Here is a 21,324-nt window from a genome sequence, read left to right as displayed (position 1 = left end):
AGAAACCTACAGGGACATTTTCAAACTTTTGCAAAGTCTTGCTTTATGCAAGGAGAACACTTCTGTTAGTTTAACACACAGAATATAGGGCAGCATGCAGCAATTATTTATTTATTTTTTTCAACAGTAGGAGTTTATTGTAAGGTTAAGGAAAAAGTAAAAATTCAACAGCAACAAATATTTGGTTCTGACTGGGTTAAAATAAAACAAATCCTAATATCTGACAGTGCAGTAGCACATTTAAAGCAAACAGAGTTAAAATGAAAACGTAATAAAGGCTCAACAGAAGGTTGTTTTTCTTTAAAGTAACTGCACCATGTCTAGCATGGCGTTAGTGTAACAATGGAGTCATCATCAGCATCAGCAGTAAAGTTTAAAGTTCTGCAGAAATTCAGACAGAGAAAAAATAATAAAGCCATATAACAGACAGAGGTTTCAGAGGAAGAAGACAACATCTGTAGTGACAAAGTGCATTTTCTTTTTAGGATACAAATACTATATATATAAAATCTCTACAAGTAAAGGTAAATAAATCTTGGGTTTAATGCTGTAGATGTTTAATTTGAGTTAGTAAAAATGGAGATTTACCCAATTAGTTACATCTTTATTCTTTTGAAATTAACCAACTAGGGCTTTTCTTAGGTAAAAGTAAACTGAATTCTTTAAACTGTTTATTTTACATACATGAATAAGCATGATTATCTTTAATTTTTACCCTCGATAAAGTTGTTACCATGGAAACCCCCATGGAGGCATACAGTAAAGTAACAGTAACAGTTTAGCAATATAATAATAACGTGGAGATCACTGAGCAGCTTATGTTGAGACTGATGGTCGGATCCTCTTTGCTGCGGATTCCTCCACAGCAAACGTGTAGTTGTACTGAAATCCAAAGAACCAAGGGAGTGTATTTTTAATTTATGGTTGCAGCTTGAGGTAACGTGATTTAAATCAAGGATCACATTGGAACGTACCTCATTTTCAATGTCTTTGACAGTCTTTATGCGGATGTTGCCGAGTTGGGAATTCAACTGGAGTGCCTAGGAGAAACATGGCAAACACACAAATGTCATTATATGCTCTTAATTCCGTACATACTTTAATATATGAGATAGAGGATCATAAAATCCAAGATTTTCTAAATTGTTTTTACGTTTGTCTTCAGCCTCAGAAGTCCCCTACTTTGGGGTTGACTATGGCTCAGTGAGAAGAGTAGTCGTCTTGCAATCTGAAAATTCTGGGTTTTATCCCAGCTTCCTCCTACCACATTGTCCATTTGTGCCTAGTCAAGGCACTTAACCTCAAGTTGCCTACCGATCTGCGTATCAGTGTTTGAATGTGAGTGCCAAGAGGTGAATGTGGCTCTACGTCAAGATGGCGCAGTGGATGGCAGCCTATGTACTTCGCCCACATATAATTTGTGTGTTTATTCTGCTTTCTGCCACCATTCCTCACTAGAGAGGAACTCCTAAACATCAGACAGACTTCTCTAGGCATTTTTTCTCCAATTTTCATTGACCCCAAAATGAGATCCTGGTTGGCATTGCAGCAGCTCTCTATGGTATTTACTGGAAACGGTTGAAGCTTGGACAACGAGGACACCTGGCTAATGTCTACTCCCTGGCTAACAAAACGGACAAACTGCTGCTTCGCATCTCTAAAAACTCAGACTTCTCTGGATCTGCTGCTCTGTGTTTGACTGAAACTTGGCTGAGTGAGCATATCCCAGACTGTACACTACTGATGCGAGGCTTTTCCGAGCGGATCGTAGAGTCAAACTCTAGGGGGAAAAAGGGAGGTGGAATCTGGCTTTATATAAACGTAGGTTGGTGTACTGACGTTACAGTGTTACAGAAGACATGTAGTCCTCCCCTGGAGTAATTTTTTATAGACTGTAAACCTTTTTATTCACAGAGGAAGTTCTGCTCGTTTGTTTTGGCCATTGTTTAAATCCCACCAAAAGCCTGCATATCAGAAGCTGAAAAGCAGCTTGCTGAGCTGAAAACAGACGTGGACAAGAAACAGACTCTCTCAACATTGTTCTTGAGATGTTAACAGCGCAAACCTCTCCAATGAACTTCCAAAATACAGACTGCACCACTGCTACACAGCTTTAAAAGATGCATATGTGGCTGTCTCCAGGGCTGCTTTGGGACCTTCTGATCATTGTCTGCTTCATCTCATTATAACTTGTAGGCAGAAACTAAAAACTTCTAAGCCTGTGGTTCGGAAGTTGACGGAGCAGTCAAAGCAAGAACTACAGACCTACTTTGACTGCACAGATTGGAGTTTTTGAAGCTTCACCCACTGGCCTGAATGAGTTTCCTGAAACTGTGACATCATCCATCAGAGGACATGCGTTTGCAGACCAAGACCTTTTGAACAAACAACAATAAACCATGGTTCATGTCAAATCTAAGGAAGCTGCCTCAGACCAGAAGAAGAGGCTTACAGCAGTGAGTCTGGGCTCTGTATAAGCAAGCCAAGAACCAACTGAGCAAGGAGATCAGGGCAGCTATGAGAAGCTACAGCAAGAAGCTAAAAAAAACCTTCTCAGCAGATGATGTGACATCATTGTGAATTGGCCTGCAGAACTTCAGCAGCTACAAAAGTCAATTTCCCCAGCCAGAGCAGCTTCTACTGCAGGTTTGAAAAGCAGCAATTCACACCTCCCACCAACACATCCACGTATCACTCTAAGACAAAAGTTCCCCATGCACCACATACCCTCAACTCAGAACCCCTTCCTGGATTTAAGGTATCCATGTAAATAGGCTCTTACAGCATCAGACGTCCAAGAAAGCTCCAGGATCTGACAATGTCTCTCTTATGCCTGAGAACCTGTACTGACCAACTGGCTCCCATCTTCACCCAGATCTTCAACAAGTCTGGACCTGTGTGAGGTGCCCTACTGCTTCAAGTGTTCCATCATAATCCTGGTCCCCAAGAAACGCACCATCACAGGATTAAATGACTACAGACCTGACATTTGTGGTCACGAAATTCATTGATAGATTGGTGATGAAGTATCTGAAGGACATCACAGGACCTCTGCAGGACTTCCTACAGTTTGCTTACTGGGCAAACTGGTCCGCAGATGATGCAGTCAACCTGGGACTACACTTCATTCTGCACCATCTCGACTGTCCATACGCCAGGATCCTGTTTGTGGACTTCGGCTTGGCCTTTAACACCATCAACCGACACATCCGCCACCAGGTTCTCACAGTGCCGGCCTTCACCTGTCGATGAATCACCAGCTTCTGACTGATCAGCAAAACCAGGTAACGCTGGAGAACATCTTCTCCCGCACAAGAACCATCAGCACCGGCGCTCCCCAAGGGTGTGTTCTCTCCCCTTTCCTCTCCTCTCAGAAGAATAACTGCACCTCAGTGGACCAGTCTGTGAAACTCCTCTACTTTGCAGATGACACCACTGTCATTGGTCTGATCCAGGACAGTGATGAGTCTGCATACAGACAAGAGGAGGATCAGCTGGTGCACTGGTGCAGTCAGAACCTTTTGGAGCTTAACCCTGTCAAAACTGTGGTGATGGTGGTGGACTTCCAGAAAACAACCCACACATTCCCTCCTCTCACCGTCCACAACAACACCGTGTCTACCTTGGATCACTTCTGGTCCCTGGGAACCACCCTTTTTTTGTGACCTGAGATGGTCCTAACACAGACATTGTTCGGAAGAAGGCTGTGCAGAGACTGCTGCTCTGCCAAATCCGTTCCAGGTCTGAGAGATCGGGTTGGGAAGGAGGCTCAAGTCCACATGTCAAGGACAGCTACAGGACATGATGTCCGCTCCTTTGTTCAAGACAACAGGGAAGTACAGTGCTCCGATGGAGAGCAGATTTGTGCATGCCAAGCATAGCAGAATAAATATTAAAAAATTATATACAAAATAAAGCACACTAAATAATATAATTAAACAAACAAATCATGCATGTTTAACACAATTGTAAACGGAGGATAAATTCTTCAAAAATCCTTTTTCTATATTTATATTTAAAATGTCCTCATTGAGAGAAAAGTGAAAGCTAAATCAAATTCCTTGTTTGTGTGCACAAACTTGGCGAATAAAGCTGATTCTGATGTAAAGAGTGGTCAGTATCTCTGGAGAAGCACCATATTAATTCAGGGTAACCAGTGTAACCAACTGCCTTCAGAAGTCATCCTAATCGGGAAACAAATACCTGTGTGTAATTTAATCTCAGTATAAATGCAGCTATTGTATGAAGGCCTCAGAGGTTTGTAAGAACAACATCTACAGCTCAGGCAGCAGAATCAGTCAACAGGAAAACTATTAGTGGTACACAGCACAAATCTGGCCTTTATGGAACAGTAGCAAGAAAAGAGCTGTTATTGAAAGAAAGCCAAAAGAAGCCCTGTTAGAATATCACCACAGTCCATGCAAGGGACACAGCGGACTTGTGGAAGAAGGTGCTCTAGACAGATGCAAAATGCTATGTGTGGTTTAAGTCTAACACCATGCATCATCTCATGCACACCATCCCCATCCTGAAACATGGTGGTGGGAGCACCATGCTGTGAATGCTTTTCCTAAGGGACAGGGAAGCTGGTCAGAGTTGATGGGAAGATGGATGGAGCTACATATAGAGCAATTCTAAAAGAAAACCAGTAAACCAGTTAGATGGTGCAAAATACTTGACACTGGGGTGGACGTTTACCTTCTAGGAGGAAGAACCTCTAACACACAGCCAGAGCTACAGTAGAATGGTTTTGTTCAAAACATGGTCTATTCAACGTCCAGACCTGAATCTATTTAGGAATTTGCGGCGAGACTTTAAAGTTGATGTCTACAGAGGCATTCCTTTCTATCTGGTTGAGCTTCAGCTATTTTGGAAAGGAAAGCTTTTAGTGTCCAGATTTGGAAAGCTGGTAGAGACATGTCTCACAATATTTCAATTCAACAAAGTATTGAAAGTATTTAAAGTATGCACTGCCTAATGTTGATCTATCACATATAATCCTGGCAAGATAGTTTTGTGACATTACAGATGTAAAAAATGTCCAAGGGGGTATGAATACTTGTTCTGTGTTCTAGAAACATGATTTGACAAATGGGAGAATTGAGAAACAAGTAGAATATAGAATCTATAACTTGTTTATCATACAATCAAACAAAAAGAAAAACCATACCATGTCATTTGCTTGCAAATCAAAGTCTGGGTGCAGGCTAAAGGGAACTCCATCTAGAGCTGCAGAAAAAAACAAGGTTCATCTGTGAAGCAGCAATAAACAACTCTTCTTTGCACCTGGAAACATTCACACGTCACGTTCAATCAGCACTGGACAGAAATTTTGCTGTCACTGAAACAGAGGTAAGTTTTGATCCTGGTTAATAAAACAAATAAGCAAACGTTCCTGTGACATTTTCCTGCATTATTATTAGACACATCACCAGAAAACAGAAAGGTCTCAGCCAACAAAACAGGAAAATTAACTACACTGCATGCTTACAGTAAAACTCCCTGCTCTTATTTTCTCTTATTATTTCTCTTATTGTCTCTTGCCTCTACAAAGCAGAAATGCAGACATAAAATAATGAGATTAAATCATTTCTACTTAAACAAAGATTACACAAGACAAAACCTGGAGCCCAACAGGTTGCAGCGACCTCCTTAGATATACAGAAGTCACGGCACAACTAGGAAAGAACAATGGGTTTAATTAAATTTGATATTTATAGGGCTCCTTAACATCTTCATGGAAAAACTCTAAACTTTCCCAGACTCATATGTTCAAAGTTGTCTGTCTCCTTTAAGCCAAATATTCGAGTATAAATAAATACAAACAGATGGATGGACGGAAAAATAGAGGCATGGATGAAGTGATTGACCAGCAGAAAGAAGGGTGGATGGACAGAGAGGGACGGATAGACTGATTGATGGACAAATGGATGGAAAGACAAATTAAGTCATCAACAGTCATCATTCAAGTTATTCACTTCTGATCTAATCATCCAAGACATTCGTTCAAGCCAGGTGTGAAGGGAATGGTTAATAATGCCATTATTAGCAGAATATTATTGTTCCACATCACCTGTGATCGCCTGAACACTGCTGTCACCAGATGTCTCCAGGAAATCCCTGACCTGCAGGGTGTGCCGGCGATGACTCAACCGGCTTTGCGGCTGTGTAGCAGGAACGTTTCTGTGACAGAAAACGGATGATAATCACACCTAGTGCGCAACATCTGTGGGATCCAAACTGTGATGTTGACATCTTATTTCGGATGTTTACCTGTGCTGGAGAGGAAGACGAGGAGGAGCAGATGGTTCATCCAGGGAGAGGCCGTGGAGTTCCAGGCTGACACTGCGAGGTTTAGCTTTGGGAACGGGGGAGGAAAAAGGTCCCTTTCTGCACCACAGCACATATCCATTGATGTCGCTGCACAGATTTATTGGCAAGTTAAAAACTGTATACTTATGAGTAAATATTTACAGGTGCATCTCAATTGATTAAAATACTATGAAAAAGTTATTTAAAAAAATAGACCTCATTTCATTTAGATTCATTTACCACACTGAGATGTACTTCAGGTGTTTATTTCTGCAAAAGTTGGATTTTGTGTAATAATGATTTACTGTATCAATGCAGCATGGCATGGAGGCAGGCAGCTAGTGGCTTTGCCGAGATGTTAAGCATGCCCAGGTTGCCTTTAGCTTGTGTGCATTGCTGGGTCTTGTTTCTCTCATCTTTCTCTTGGAACATAGATTCTCTGTGGGGTTTAGGTCAGGCCAGTCAAGCACAGTGATACCATTAAACAAGGAATTGGTACGTTCTACTGGAAAATGAAATCAGCATCTTTATAAAGTTTGTCGTGAAACTTTTTATTTCCACTCAAATTTCCATTAATATGCTTGGACTTAATAAATAACAGTGGATCAACACCAGCAGATCGTCCGTAGCCCAAAACACTTCACACCATGACTCGTGCAGTTTGAATTATGTGCCTCTGCACTCTTCCTGGGATCTTGATTACCCAATCAAATGCAATATTTACTTTTCTATGAAAAGACGACCACAGAGCCACAGGCCAGTCTTATCCCAGGAGAACACAATTGTCCTGCCCTTTTTTCAAGAGTGGCTTAACATAATGTAGTTGTTGTTCATGTCCTGCTTAGGTCTGTGTGTGAACCTCCGATTATAGCTCTAGTCCACATCTTGTGAATGGTAAAAATGGCCTTCACTTGTATAGCACTTTATCAAATCTGAAGAGTTAAAAGCATTTCAAACTACAATGACTCATTCATCAACACATTCACACACCAACAGTGATAAGCTACATTGTAGCTACAGGTGCTCTCGGGCACACTGATAGAAGTGGGTCTGCCATACAATCGGCACCCCCAAATATCCCCTAACCTCTTGGGCTTTTCTTTATAATCTTTTCAAAGCTGCAGTTATTCCTCTAGCTTGTGCACCTTTTTTAACACATTTTTTTCCTTCCACTCAACTTCCCATTAAGATGTTTGGATACATTACTGTTAGCAGCCAGCTTTGTTAGCAACAACTGTTTTGGCTTACCCTGCTCATGAATGGTGCCAGTGACTGTTGGACACTGTCGATCCAGCAGTCTTCCACATTATAGTGTATACACAATAACATGGCCAGAATATTTCTGTATTAAAAAAAAGATTTATTTTTGGTCCAATGTAATGTCTTGATTTAAGACATGGTCGTCAAAATTAAGAGAAATAATCCCTTGAAATATATGTCTTTGTGTTTCTCTCGTTTAAGTTAATTACATAAAAAATATTATAGCTTATATAAAAGAATATATTTATTAAAAACACTTGTTTTCATGCGTGTTTAAAATGAAATGCTGTCTACATGGACGATACTAACCCCACATAAGTGTAGTGCTGCAGCAACATTTTGCTTTTTGCTGTCAGTTTGATGTCCAACACAGCCGTTTCTACGCTGGCCACTGGGAATGTGCGAACGATCACCCGCTTCTTCTTTGACACAGTCGTCTCTGAACGCACAACATTACAGACGCTGCTCATCAGTTACACAGCAAAACAAACCAGGACTGAAAAAAATACAGGAGAATTAAACCAAATGTGGAGAAATCTGAGAATATCTGTACGTACTTGGATCGAGGTACTCTGTAATATAACTGTAGCCGTGAGGAATGGAGTCTTTGTCTGAAATAATCTGAATGTCTGAAACCACCACACCACCTTTCAGGTCCTAAAGGAGAGCAAGACGGCTTAATTAGGGAGGTCAAGAGACCACTGATTGTTGATGAGTGCTGTTACCTAAAACGAAGCAATCTGTTGATACAGTAAAACGTCTCTGTGAGTTACCTTGCTGAAACAGAGGTAATATCCAGACTTCATGGCAAAGCCACGTGTGAAGTTTGCTGCTGCTCCATCTTCTGTGATGCTGATCTGCAGAAAGTAGAGATTGAGAAGAAAACGGTACAAGAAATGCACATTAGAGATGCTAAATGAGCCATCAAGTCTGTTCTAATACAGACAGGTCTGTCTTGTCCGAGCTGTCGCACTCTGTTGGCGGTTAGACGCCTCAGAGACCCCACGGCCCTTTTCCCCAGAAGCGACCCCACTGTCTACAACAATTTCTCTTGAAGGAACAGCTCCCAAACAGAACTTAACTTTTAACAGTGTTAATCAATATAAGGCAGAGGAATGGTTACAGAGATCAGCGTTGAGGCTCCCGTTCTGGATCGTCTCTGAGATCAAAGTAATGAAGCATCCCCGAAAGAAGGTCACATGTAGTTTTATATCTGGTAGTCCTGTGCAAGGATGTACACTCCCTCAGTGTTCATCAGTAGACTATGCGTCACCGTTCTGGTGTCTATCTGATAGGGTGTGTAATAGCAGGTGTCCAATCTTCAATCTAAGTGTTGCTGCAGCCTTCTAATCAACCCGGTTACAGACTGTTCCACAGTCAAACCTAATGTACTAAACTTTATGTCAAACTGTAGCTCATTTGTCCTTATAATGTACACCAGTGAGGAATCTTATCCATATCCTAACAAAAGTGAAAACATTAGAATTTATACTTTATCATTACGGTGTGTGTGAAAACACATCTATATGTAATAATAAGTAAGGTTTGAGTAAATGGATCAAATCTGCTGGCAATGAGCAGGTTGTTCTGCAGCACAAAATGTCACTGGTTTTCCTTTACGATTTATGTCACTGTAGTATTTCTTTCAAATGGCTATTTTCATATGAAGGGAAACATTTCAAGAGGAGTTTAATGAGATATTGAAGAACTAACTCGGATGTTTTTACCGAGTAACTGATTGCTTAAGTAGCCCAAACATTGTTGAAAGGTTAAGCAGTATTTTCTGTGCTAGTTAAAATGCAGAGCCCAGGGATATATTTGTTATTTTTTAATCATTTTATCATGCTAACCTCACAGTATTCAGCTTATTGTCACTTGTTGACTTTTTAACAGCTAGTTTTCCAACTAAACAAATTAAAAACTCTCTCTTGTAGGACCATATGTACTGATGTAATAAGGCCGGTCAATGCTGCACATAAATTTTCTATTTTCCTACCAGGGTGAAATTTTTGGGGCAGGAGCCGAAGTTGGAGGACCAAGCCACTGCGGTCAAAGGCAGGACATTTGCGTGCTCCATCAAGGACATCTGTGAAAGAAATAATGAAAAGTAAAAAATATAAACAAAAATAAAATTCTTTTTCCAATAGAGTCTAATTTGAAATAAGCTACTTAAACAAAAATGAATCCATAAGTTCCTTATTTTTAGCAGAAAATAATTCAATATGTTATCTAAAGGTTGTAAAAATATGTAATCCTCAGGAATTAGCAAGTAATTTAGGATGAAATAAGGATTATATTTTTTTCAGTTTTTCTGTCTAATGAAGAGTGATCTTTACAGTAGAGGTTTATTATTTTCTGTATAAATTACTAAAATATCTTTATTGCTCAGCACTACCGCAGTTTGTTTGTGTGTGGGGGAGAATTTGCTTCCTGACCTTTTGGCACTGAGAAAACAGATCATTTGTTTCCATGTGACAACAAGTGGGAAATCACTCAGGTTTCAGACAACCACATCTCATTCAGTCTGAGGAGTTATCACAGAACAATGCCCAACAGAAAGAAAGTATTCAGAGAAAGAAATTCTGCTCTGGCAGCAGAAGGATGCAGCTTTTCTCTCTCAGTCCAATGCAGACTCTAATAGATGCTTTTACAATAGAGAGCACACATCAGATCTATTTCAAAGTCTCTGCATCACCTACCTGTACATTTTAGAACTCATTTTAATGGTGCTTCTATTGGTATTAAAAATATTAATGGAGTTTGTTCCTTTGTCCGTTTTTTTAATCACAGTCAAACCCTTTTGAAGAGCGTTCCTGAAGACCTGAGGACACCTGAGTGTGTTGATCTTATATTATCTGATATTAAGTATAAAATTTGTATTTTTAAATTTAATATTAAGGCCTTCAACATAGCAGAACCTAAATTGGTGGTGCCCTGAGCTGAAATAGATTTCATGTCCTACTTCCAGTTCCCCTTATCTCCAGCCACGAACCCCAGCACCACAGGACAACTCTTAAAACTCGTCCATGCTTCAGTGATGCACACCAAGCATTTATCATGAAAGGCATTATAGATAACAGTTAAAGTGACGAGTTCCTTAAATCGACTGTGGAACAGAGTGTGTTTGGCTTGACCATTACAAAACTCACTTCTTATTTTTTCAAATAAAGGGCTAAATGAACGTATTAAAATAATTAAATAATATAAATATGTTAATCAAACCCGGTGACATTCAGAAACCATGAGAGAATTTCAAAGTAGTCGTATTTTCTTAAGAAGAATGGCTATGGTACATTTTCAGAATACTGTTCTGTATGGGGGCTGCACGGTGGCGCAGTTGGTAGCACTGTTGCCTTGCAGCAAGAAGATCCTGGGTTCGATTCCCGGCCTGGGGTCTTTCTGCATGGCGTTTGCATGTTCTCCCCGTGCATGCATGGGTTCTCACCGGGTACTCTGGCTTCCTCCCACAGTCCAAAGACATGCCTGTTAGGTTAATTGGTCCCTCTAAATTGACCTTAGGTGTATGAATGAGTGTGTGCATGGTTGTTTGTGTGTTGCCCTGCAATGGACTGGCGACCTGTCCAGGGTGTACCCTGCCTCTCGCCCATAGACTGCTGGAGATAGGCATCAGCTCCCCCGCAACCCACTATGGAATAAGCGGTAGAAAATGACTGACTGACTGTTCTGTATGAGAAATCAAGCGCTCATGGGGGCCCGCCTGCTGGCCAGGGGTCACCAAGCAGCAGCTTAGTTTGCTTTTACCTGAGGCTGGCTCTGGCCTTTCTTATTAGTCGTCTTTTTTTAGTTATAACTACAATGTTTTTTAATCATAAATGTAAGATAATTTTATGTTTTATCCTAATTTATTTGTCTCATGGTAAAAGTACATTTTAAAAAGATTTTACATGTCTGTAAATGTGTCTAGTGTTTTCTCAATGCAACATTTTTTGCAATTACTCTGTTCTACATTTTTAAAAGCAATTTTCATATAGATATTGATAAATCAATATAGATTATTATTGTACCTAATTAATTTAGTTTCTGGCATGATTATTGTTTGCAAGCATGTTTCTCTGTAAAGCTCGCTGTTTTACAATTAGCAGTATGAAATAGACTCTATACATAAAATCTGATGATTGAATTATTTTTTGGGGGCGATGGTCATAGTTTGCTTAAATTCTTTAGTCGCTGAAACCAGCAACAGCAGATGTTTCAAAACGTTGTGGCCTGTGAGACTGACTCCTACAAAATGAATAAACCTCCCCTCTGACCTCTGTTATTACCACATTAAAAAATCCCAACATATGTCCTGTTTTTCCAACACGTAAAAAAACTAATTTAACAAAATCTTTGAAAAAACAAAACATAAAACTAAAACAAGACGTTTTTCCTTTAAATAATTGCACTAAAATTGAATTAAACAACTATTTTGATAGCGCGGTACTTTAGGTATATTTATTTATCAATGTGTCTAAATAAAGAACTCTTATGTGAACCTTGTGTGTTAAAATGTAGGAACAATAATTACCTGCCAGGTACATTAACTCTTACTTGACTTGTCTCTAAAGGTAACACGTCACTTTCACAACAAACTTATTACACTTTTACACAGTAAACAATATCGACACGTATCGCATTGTAATGCTTTACATCATATATTCTAAATGTATCCTACTGAAAACAGATTTTAACAGCAAAAGTCGAGTTAACTTCTCGCTCGACAGTTCAGTTGACAAACCTCGCAGTTTAAAGCTAAAAATGGCCCAAACGCTGCTTGTTTCATAAAGACACCAATACGAGCAACAAAGGTGGAAACACTTACTCTGTCTCTGAATTTGTTTGTTTTCCAGGCGGATTATTTGGAGGATGAAGAACTTCTCAGCTACCAACTGAAACGTTTCGGTCACTGTCGTTGAAGCAGGAAGTTCACAATTCATCTAACTGCAATTCCCGTCACACCCCGGGGCAATACGTCATAGTCAGAGAGCCAGTTTGTGACGTGAGCCGCAAGGTGGCAGCAGCTGTATTTTTGTTGCTTTAAGTTAATTTTCGTTCGTTTTTATTGTGTAGCCGACATTTTCACGTTTTAGAAAACTAAATTAAATTTTTTTTTTATATTAGTAGCCTGTTAGACACCTATTTATGGTAAGCAATTGCATCACATAATTAAATTTCTCTCAGTCAGAGAGCTATGAACAAAAAAGATGTCTTTTATTCTGCTAAGGACCCTTCATCACTTCTTTTATTCATATGAAATAAATTTTCCATAAGTACATTCCTAGAATTAACATTTTAGATGTCTAAAGTGAAATACTTTCAAAGAACTAATTTTTTTTTATCTTGATTCAAATGCTTACCTTCAACAAATATCTTTGGAACAAATCATTTTTATTTGCTCTCATTTTTTGATGGGAAATATTGTTTCCATAAGGAGATTTTCAAGATACAAATTGCTTTTTCGTACATTTGTATTTATGTGTTCCACTGTAGTAGGTGTTTATAAAAGTTGTATTTTTTTTCCCTCGATAAATTAAGTCAGCAGGAGTGAGGACAAACATTTTTCTTTTAATTGCAATGTTTGCCGATTCTTGTTTAAAAAAGAATAGTGTTCAGGGTACATAAAATATTGAAAAGTAAAGCTCTTTTAGAAATAGGAAATAGTCCTTTAGAAACAAAAGTTAAACACTAGATATCTAAATTACATATTTGAAAATAGCTATGCATATAAACCTGCCCCTATGTACAAACATAACTGCTGATTTGCACTTTATTAGATCAGGAATTAACTGTGACTAACACCGTTTGTAGAAAGCTGAGTTCAATATAATTAAAAACACCCAGGCCTAATGAATGTCACATAAGAATAATCTAAATAGAACCTGTCCGACAACATGAAGTAGGCTAAAAGAATTTAATTCAGAGTGAAAAACTGTTTAAAAAATTGAAGATATCAATATTGTTTTGCTGGGGCTGAAGTGCATTTAAGGTGTAATGACATGTAATTCTTAGAAGAAACAGACAAGAATCAATTCATTTTAAAAGCTCACTGAGTTCTAAACAAATAAAGATTATTTTTTTCACACCTATTGTTATGATCTGTAGTATTTTGAGATTCTGTGTATTTCTAGGTTTGTAATTATGTTAGTGTTCACTATGTTTAGTGATAGTTTTCTGTATTCCATGATCTACCTTCCCTAACTTTCTCAGCTCCCTAAACTCCTCAGCTGTCTCTTATCTGCACGTGAACTCGTTTGTTTCGTTTTGTTGGTTTCTGTTGGTCTTTAATTCAGCTCTCATCATTCACCTCAAGTCCTCCTTATAAACATCACCAGTATATGACAATTAGTATGTAAAAACAAATTAAACAGGATAGTTGAACCTCAGTACCTATGAGCCTCTTTATAGATAAATTAAAAACTGCAGATGTTCCATTTGCATAGATGGATGCATTTACAGTCTTCCTGATGTTTCCAAAATGGATAACAGATACATCTATTTGAAATGTAAGATTTGTATGTGTTGCTTTTTAGGTTGCTTCTGGTTTTCAGAATGTGGCCTAATATTTTAATGGAAACCAGAATTATCCCCTGAAAACTAAAAAAACACAAAAACTGATTGCCTGTTGCTCAGCACAGCGATACTAAATCTCTCAGACTATCATTTTGAAAAATAAATAAATCAGACAATTATTAGCTCAAAAACAGACTGAATTTTTAATAATCAGCTTCTCATACGTGACTGGTAACCACAGACAGTATTTGGAAAAGGGAGTCAGCAAAGAGGATGGGTTAAAGGTCAAAAGTGATAACAGAGAAAGTTGTGCAGAGCAGAGACAGTGGGACTGTTCTTTGCTCATCATGGGTTCATCTGCTGCGGTTCTGATCTTCTGCTCCCTGATATGTTCAGGTAAGAACTCAGGTTTTACTCAGACAGAAGAAAAAAACTTTATTTTGTTTTAACACAGACTCCACAAAGGTTACCGTCATTTTCACTGTTTATGTTTTGCCGTTTTGCCTAAAGTGTTAGTTGAAACAAAATTGTATATTTGACACTAAAAGTTTAGATTCAAACTGTGTAACAAGTGCTTATTTTTACTACTATGAGGCATCTTAATTTTATTTCAGTGCAATATAAAATATATTACAAAGTCAACAAAAAAGTAAAAGTTTTTAGAAAATTAGTGAGGAAAAAAACAAGATCATAATACATTTCTTTTTATGTCCACAATAAAGTTGCTTTATTCACCTTTGACCTGGTCTGGAGACAGTTATTTTAAAATCAGAGCAAATCATGTGAAACATTTAGTCTGATAATGGAGCTATGCAATGTGCCGTTCTTAACAGTTTTATGGTTTAAATTTCTACTCTGTCACCGAACATCCCGTTATATTTGCTTTTGAGGTGGTTGTTTGTTTACTCATACTTTCACTCAGGGCCTGTTTAAAGGTTAACAGAGTTGATTTGTACTTGCGTTCGTCCTCCCATGTGACAATTCTGTCTCTCTTTCTGTGTGTCAGTGGCGGCTCAGGCTCCAGTCGTCACCGTGGAGCCTCGGACCGCCACCGTCCACCAGGGAGAGTCCGTCAGCTACAGGTGCCAAGTGAAGAGCAACATCCAGCCTGTCCAGCTAGAGTGGCGAAGAACTAATAATCAGGCTTTGTTAGGTCAGTAGTAATGACACTTAAACACTGTTTGTATTATAGAACCAATTTCTGTGAGGATAGCCTGAATTGTGTTTTTTCCAACCAGACAATGTAAAGATTGGTCTTGATGGGTCCGTGCTGACGGTTGCAAATGCTCGACCTGGAAACCATGGCCAGTATCGCTGTGTGGCCATCAGCGCTGCTGGTCGGAGCTTTGGCAATGCTGTGCTGAATGTGAAATGTGAGTTTTTTGTCCTTAAAACTCAAAAATTGAAAAAAAGGACCCATGCTAAACTAAAATAAAGTAGACACAATTTTTATAAAAAGGGAAGTTAGATTTTATGAGATGACAATCTCAATTCTATCAACATTTATCAAATGTCAAGTTTTTTTAATGCTCATTTAAAAGCATGATGTTGTAGGAAAAAGATGACATCCTTGCAAGATTTGAACCCATCCAAAACTTTGTTAAATATTTCTCTAAATTCTTGTTTGGCAATGATGTGTTAACCTTTATGGTATACTGTAGCAACTATCAGCTACTATAACTGACTGTATGTTCTCCATTACCCACCACTCTCATTGGTTATCCAAAATCAAATAAGTTTCATGACTTGTCAATAAAATAGTTATTATATTAAGATAAAATTACCACATCCATTCCTGGATTTCCTTGAAAACAATTCCCTTGTATAAGATTAAAAGGAGATATTAGTTGGTTTTATAAAGACTTTGAGAGCTATTGATAGTCCCTAAGTATGTTTTCACTTACAATATCATATTGACTTCTGTCTGTCTGTTCTGTCCCAACTAGTTAGTTTGCTCCTTGTACACAAACCAATAACTATGGTACATCAATCATTTTAATGCTCGGTGTCCAAACATTCAACCCCCCCCGTATTTCTTTATCTTTAGATCCTCCCAAAGTACTGATACCTGCAGGGCCCCTTCGGATCACAACAGGTGACCCTGTGGCACTGGAATGTAGTGCCACCGGTAGGCCACACCCCACAGTTACCTGGACACGCAGAGGCTCCACCCTTCATCTGATAACTCAGGAGATAAATAACGTCCACACTATAAAGGTGAACTAAAGAAAATGTCATGCTTGAATCTTTTTTTACACATTTCAGTAAAGTGGAACAAAATGTTTGACTGTTTTCTCAGTGGCCTTCTGTACGCCCAGAGGACTCAGGAGTGTACGTCTGCCAGGCTGACAACAATGTGGGAAAATCAGAGGCTGAGGTTGAGCTCATCGTGATGGGTCCACCTGGATCACCTGTGGCTTCAGTGAACACTAAAGAGATGACAGTGACTGAGGGACAAACTGTTACAATGGAGTGCAAAGCTACAGGTTAGATATTTACGAGCCTGTTTTAGTGAAAACAATTCAGTCCTGATTCTTTTTCTTTAAAGTATTTGTTCCTCCAGGCTCCCCTCCCCCAGTCATAATGTGGTCCAAACTACGAGCACCACTGCCATGGAAGCACACTGTAGCGGATGGAGTTCTGACGCTGACCGATGTGGGGCGCCAAGACTCAGGCCAATACATCTGCAACGCAACTAACATACACGGCTACAGCGAGGCATACACAGACATGGAGGTGGACAGTGAGTTCATGATGGTTGTGCTAGCTCTAACTAATTTTGATAAGGGATCCGGAATATATTGCGAATATATTATTATTACAATACCAGTAACAATATGATATCATAAAGGGCTGTTTTAGAATTCAGTCCTTATCGCCTAGCACATTTTGCATTACAATAAGATATGCAGCCTTGCGGATTCAGTCTCACTTCAGCAGATACTCTGCAAATTACAGCATCCAAGATGCTAACGGTCACAAGACGGGCAGTTGAAAAAAGGAATAATGAGGAAAATGTAACAATGTTTTTTATGGCAACTGATATAATCATTAAAATATTTACCATAAATCCATCAAAATATTCTAAAATGTGAAGCCCTAATTTAAGTTATTATCCTATAACCATGAGATAACAACTCAATTAAACTGTTATGATAAAATGAGCTTCAGTATCAAATACTGAAATAAATAACACATTATCTCACGAAAACGTCATGAAAAATACATTTTAAAGATGTCCCATTTCACCTTAAGAAGTCATTCCTGTTAATATTAAAATATTGTTTAGAAGTTTTTAAATTACATTTTTGTTAAAAGGTTTTAAGCAATACATATCTGTCTTCATTTAGTATAAATTAGTTGGTGGAAATTAAAACAACACCTATCTCAAAAACATCATAGCAGTTATAAAATATGAAAACCCTTTCCAGGTAAAATAAGTAACAGTAAACTAGTGTAAAAATGCTGTAATAATTGTACTTTTTGCACCGCTGTACATTTATATTTTAGACAGTAACACAGGTTTTAGACAGTATTTTAGACAGTAACGCTCTACATATTCACAGCACGTGTTTCGCACAGAAAAACCAAAAGTAGTCTACCACCACCGGCTTCCATTTCCTGTGTACATAATCATTGGCTTTAGTGTAATTAAATGCAGTGCTGTGCATTTGTTAAGAAAAATATTGCTTTCATACACCTCTAAGTCATTTTAAGATGTTAAAAATCTTTTTGGGTTTTTGCCCCTCTAAAACAAACTGTTAGCTACAGTCTCCAAGACCAACTAATCCAGATTAAAACTAAATTAAAGCTCCAATAAAGTTATCTAACCCCACCCCTAACCTTTCAAAAATCTTGAACTATCCCTTTAATGGTCTTGTTCACACATGCAGCTCCTCCATACGCCACCTGCCTGCCTGACCAGTTGCGGCTCCAGCCTGGAAACTCTTTGATCATACAGTGCCTCGCCCATGGCTCTCATCCAATCCAGTTCACATGGAGTCGGATGGGGAGAGGCAGTTTACCCGCCGCAGCAGAAACCACAAGGGATGGGAAGCTAATGATAGCCAACGTTAAACAGGGCGATGGTGGAACATACAAATGTGTGGCCACCAACCACATTGGTTCGAGTGAGGCCATGGCGAAAGTCATTATAAAAGGTGAGCTGGTCTTTTGAAAAGCTCCAAATTAATGATTTGCTTTGCTTGTAATATTTCTAACCCTCTAATTTATCTTTTTTTGTCATTACAGCTTAAATAAGCATGGACACACAAGTTTCTCATTGGCATAAACATTTATGCAGCAAATATTATGGTTAATATATCTATGTATTGTATGAGAATGAACGGCAACATTTGTTAACGTTATCCTCTTCCAACAATTACAATATCAGTTTGATTATTTGCTCTTACTGGGAACTAAGGGTGAATGACATCTTTTTGTTTGAACATTCAACAGTCTATGTATGTATGTTTATCCTTCAGATTGTTTAAACCAAGAAAGGACACTAACCAAACAAGTATGAAATCCTATTTAAAAGCTTCTGTTATAAGTAAACCAGCTGAAAATAAATACAAATATACTGAGTAAGAAAAGAATGATTTTCTTTCTGATACACATTTATCCTCCAGACCAACAAATAATGGTAAGACTGAAACAATAGCAAGAAATGTCGCTCAATTTTGTGCTGTGAAAAAGTATTTGCCCCCTTACAGATTTCTTCTATTTTTCCATTTTTATTATACTGGAATGTTTCAGCTCAGAAACATTTTGAGATCAAAATGACTTCAAGATAACGAGTTCACAAAAGAACCCAGAAAAACATATAAAGCACTGTTAGCCTCAGTTAGGGGTCAGTGTTCATGATTCAGCAAAAAGAAAGACAGGCAAAAATGTTATCCATGAGAGAGATCCAAGGTGAAAACTACTGCTGGAGACAATGAAAACAAAGGCTCATATCTCATGTCCAAAGAAACCCCTCAATGCTCCACAAGACTTTTGGAAAAACTGTCAGTGGACTGATAAGACGACTGTGGAAAATGTAGCTGAATTAAAACAATTCTACAAAGAACAGTGGGTTAAAGTTCCTCCACAGTGGAGAAATACATTGAGTGCCACTAACCACAAATGCTTGATGGGTGGCACGACCAGTTAGAAAGAAAAGCAATTCCTTTTTTCATATATGGTTTGAATAGCTTCTTCCCTTTGCAGATAAAAGCTTAATTTGAACTCTGCATCTTTTATTTACCCAAATTATTCTGCTTGGTTGTGCCTGTTTTTTGTTTGTTTGTTTAATGATCTGAAACATTTAACTATGATAAAAAACAGAAACAGAAGAAATCTGCTAAAACACACTGTGAAAGAGAATTTTGAAACTCCTTAAGATAAAGGACACATAAAAAGGACTAAAGAGAAAGAGATTCTGCAGCAACAAATATTAAAATGAATACAAATGGCAAAACATAGATATGTCATAATATTCTGGTGCATATGGAACAATATGTCATTGGACTTAATGACAGGAGAGAAACGGACAACAAATATGTTTCCTCCTCGTGGCTGTAAACCAACGGTTGTTAACTCCTGTTATCTGACTGAGCTCCGGCGTTTGAAATGCAAACAACAAACAGTCCAGGGTGATGCAAAGCTCAGGGTAGTTAGGTTTAGAGGGACAAAGGTTCAGGGTAGCAATAAGAAATAACAGAAGATAACATAAATCAAACATGAAAAACGTGAAATGTTGATAACATGTTAGAAGTGGGCAAACATTTCTTTCATTTTTGATAAATCAATAAAGTGCATTAAAATAAAGACATTTGACTAGCTGCCTTGCTGATTACCCACAAATGCCAGCACATCTCACTGCTTTTCAACTGTTGTCAGCATTTGCAAAGGTGTACATGTACAAACCTGCAACTTCTTATCCATCAGAAGCTGGGTTTCCATGAATTTATGTAAATACGACATGTAGAAATGTTTTGAAATAAAAAATATAGGTAGCAGAAGGGTCAGCTGAATAAAATGAGTAAATATTGATAAATTGATTGGATGCCTCCTCTGGGAAATATTTAAAATTTCTGAGTTCAAAATTATGCCAGTTATTTTACATATCTGGGACAATATTATAATGATTAACCAGGTTCTATAATTATTTGGATATAACCTCAAAAGTGTAATGTCATTTCTTATTAAACAAAAACTGTGTCAAAATGGAAAAGTCACAAACACTGTTGCTGCTTCCACATGATTTAGGATGTAAAGCAGCAGCCAAGAGCAGAAAAGCAAATTAATTTGATTCGTTTGCTTTTCCATAAACCCAAGGTGGAAAGACATCAGGAATGACCTCAGAAAAACAGCTGCTGCTTACAGTCAATCCAGATAGAAGTATAAGGCAATTTCCAAACTATTTCAAGTCCATCTTTCCACAAAACGCTTTCCAAAACGTTGCTGAACATTCCAAGAATGGATGTCCCATTAAAATAACTCTAAGGTCAGACAAACCATTTCAGACTCTGCAGGCCTCAGTTATGGTAAAGCTTATACATCATAAAAGGACAACTGGGAAGACTGAACAAGTAGAGCTTGTTAGAAAAGATTCTTCCTTCTAAAGTCTGGAAAGTTGCATCCAAATGAGCCATAAGACCTCTGAAACACTTTCCTTGTGACAAATGAGACCAAACTAAACATGGTTCACCAAATTCACATCAATGTATTGAAAATCAAATACAGTATATCAGAACAAGTACATCATACCAATGGTCAAGTAAGGTTGTGGAGGGTTAATGATTTGGGTCTGCAGTAACTCAGGGACCAGCTATTCTACAGACTTCACTAGGCCAAAATTAAAAACAGGCTGCATGGAAATGATCTTAGATGCAGCAGCCAATCTGCAAAATAATGATTAAAAAAAAGGAATCGAATCCACATGTTGCAACGGCTCACTGAAAGTCCAGACCACAACCTGACTATGAAGCTGTCACTGAACCTCAGTTAACTGAAGCAATGCGTTAAAGAAGACATGGCGCTAATGCTGCTGCTTCTTCTTCTTCTTCTCTTCTTCTGCTGGCGGTTCGCAACAAATTCAGAGGTGCATACCGCCACCTACTGTACATCATTGTATAACTCCACCCACTATATTCTGAGCCTGAGATCACGTGACACCAAGTCGCTGATGTAAATTTGTATTCTCATAGAAAAGAAATCGTATTCACAAACTGTTATAGCATATTGTATTCATAAAGA

General features: G+C 38.3%; 2 protein-coding genes across 2 annotated transcripts; one reads left to right on the top strand and one right to left on the bottom strand.

Annotated features, from left to right (window-relative positions):
* Nucleotides 1–85: 85 nt before the first annotated feature.
* Nucleotides 86–12,549, bottom strand: mvb12a (multivesicular body subunit 12A). Its single transcript, XM_047364405.1, has 10 exons — nucleotides 12,395–12,549; nucleotides 9,569–9,658; nucleotides 8,346–8,429; nucleotides 8,130–8,229; nucleotides 7,882–8,011; nucleotides 6,274–6,420; nucleotides 6,074–6,183; nucleotides 5,171–5,229; nucleotides 975–1,040; nucleotides 86–882 (listed from the first exon to the last, which is right to left on the bottom strand). The coding sequence occupies exons 2-10, from the start codon at nucleotides 9,656–9,658 to the stop codon at nucleotides 817–819; spliced, it is 852 nt and encodes a 283-aa protein (XP_047220361.1). The 5' UTR covers nucleotides 12,395–12,549; the 3' UTR covers nucleotides 86–816.
* A 1,792-nt stretch (nucleotides 12,550–14,341) lies between these two features.
* Nucleotides 14,342–18,672, top strand: LOC124867701 (basement membrane-specific heparan sulfate proteoglycan core protein-like). The gene is made up of 8 exons (XM_047364273.1): nucleotides 14,342–14,478; nucleotides 15,089–15,235; nucleotides 15,321–15,455; nucleotides 16,130–16,299; nucleotides 16,382–16,568; nucleotides 16,646–16,825; nucleotides 17,976–18,242; nucleotides 18,334–18,672. Exons 1-8 carry the CDS (start codon nucleotides 14,430–14,432, stop codon nucleotides 18,336–18,338), a joined length of 1,140 nt encoding a protein of 379 aa, XP_047220229.1. The 5' UTR covers nucleotides 14,342–14,429; the 3' UTR covers nucleotides 18,339–18,672.
* The last annotated feature ends 2,652 nt before the right edge of the window (nucleotides 18,673–21,324 follow it).

The sequence above is a fragment of the Girardinichthys multiradiatus genome, chromosome 5, assembly GCF_021462225.1.
Source record: "Girardinichthys multiradiatus isolate DD_20200921_A chromosome 5, DD_fGirMul_XY1, whole genome shotgun sequence".
In the NCBI taxonomy this organism is placed as follows: Eukaryota; Metazoa; Chordata; class Actinopteri; order Cyprinodontiformes; family Goodeidae; genus Girardinichthys; species Girardinichthys multiradiatus.
This window is presented reverse-complemented; position numbering and strand designations above follow the sequence as displayed.

Bases quoted from the DNA above. Each gene is read 5' to 3' on its own strand.
- LOC124867701 (XM_047364273.1), top strand. From the start codon at position 14,430: ATGGGTTCATCTGCTGCGGTTCTGATCTTCTGCTCCCTGATATGTTCA. The intron at 15,236-15,320 runs GTCAGTAGTAAT...TTTTCCAACCAG, and splicing joins TAATAATCAGGCTTTGTTAG to ACAATGTAAAGATTGGTCTT. The intron at 16,826-17,975 runs GTGAGTTCATGA...TCACACATGCAG, and splicing joins CACAGACATGGAGGTGGACA to CTCCTCCATACGCCACCTGC.
- mvb12a (XM_047364405.1), bottom strand. From the start codon at position 9,658: ATGTCCTTGATGGAGCACGCAAATGTCCTGCCTTTGACCGCAGTGGCT. The intron at 6,421-7,881 runs GTTAGTATCGTC...AAATCTGTGCAG, and splicing joins CAGCACTACACTTATGTGGG to CGACATCAATGGATATGTGC. The intron at 1,041-5,170 runs GTATGGTTTTTC...TGTTTCTCCTAG, and splicing joins ATTTGCAAGCAAATGACATG to GCACTCCAGTTGAATTCCCA.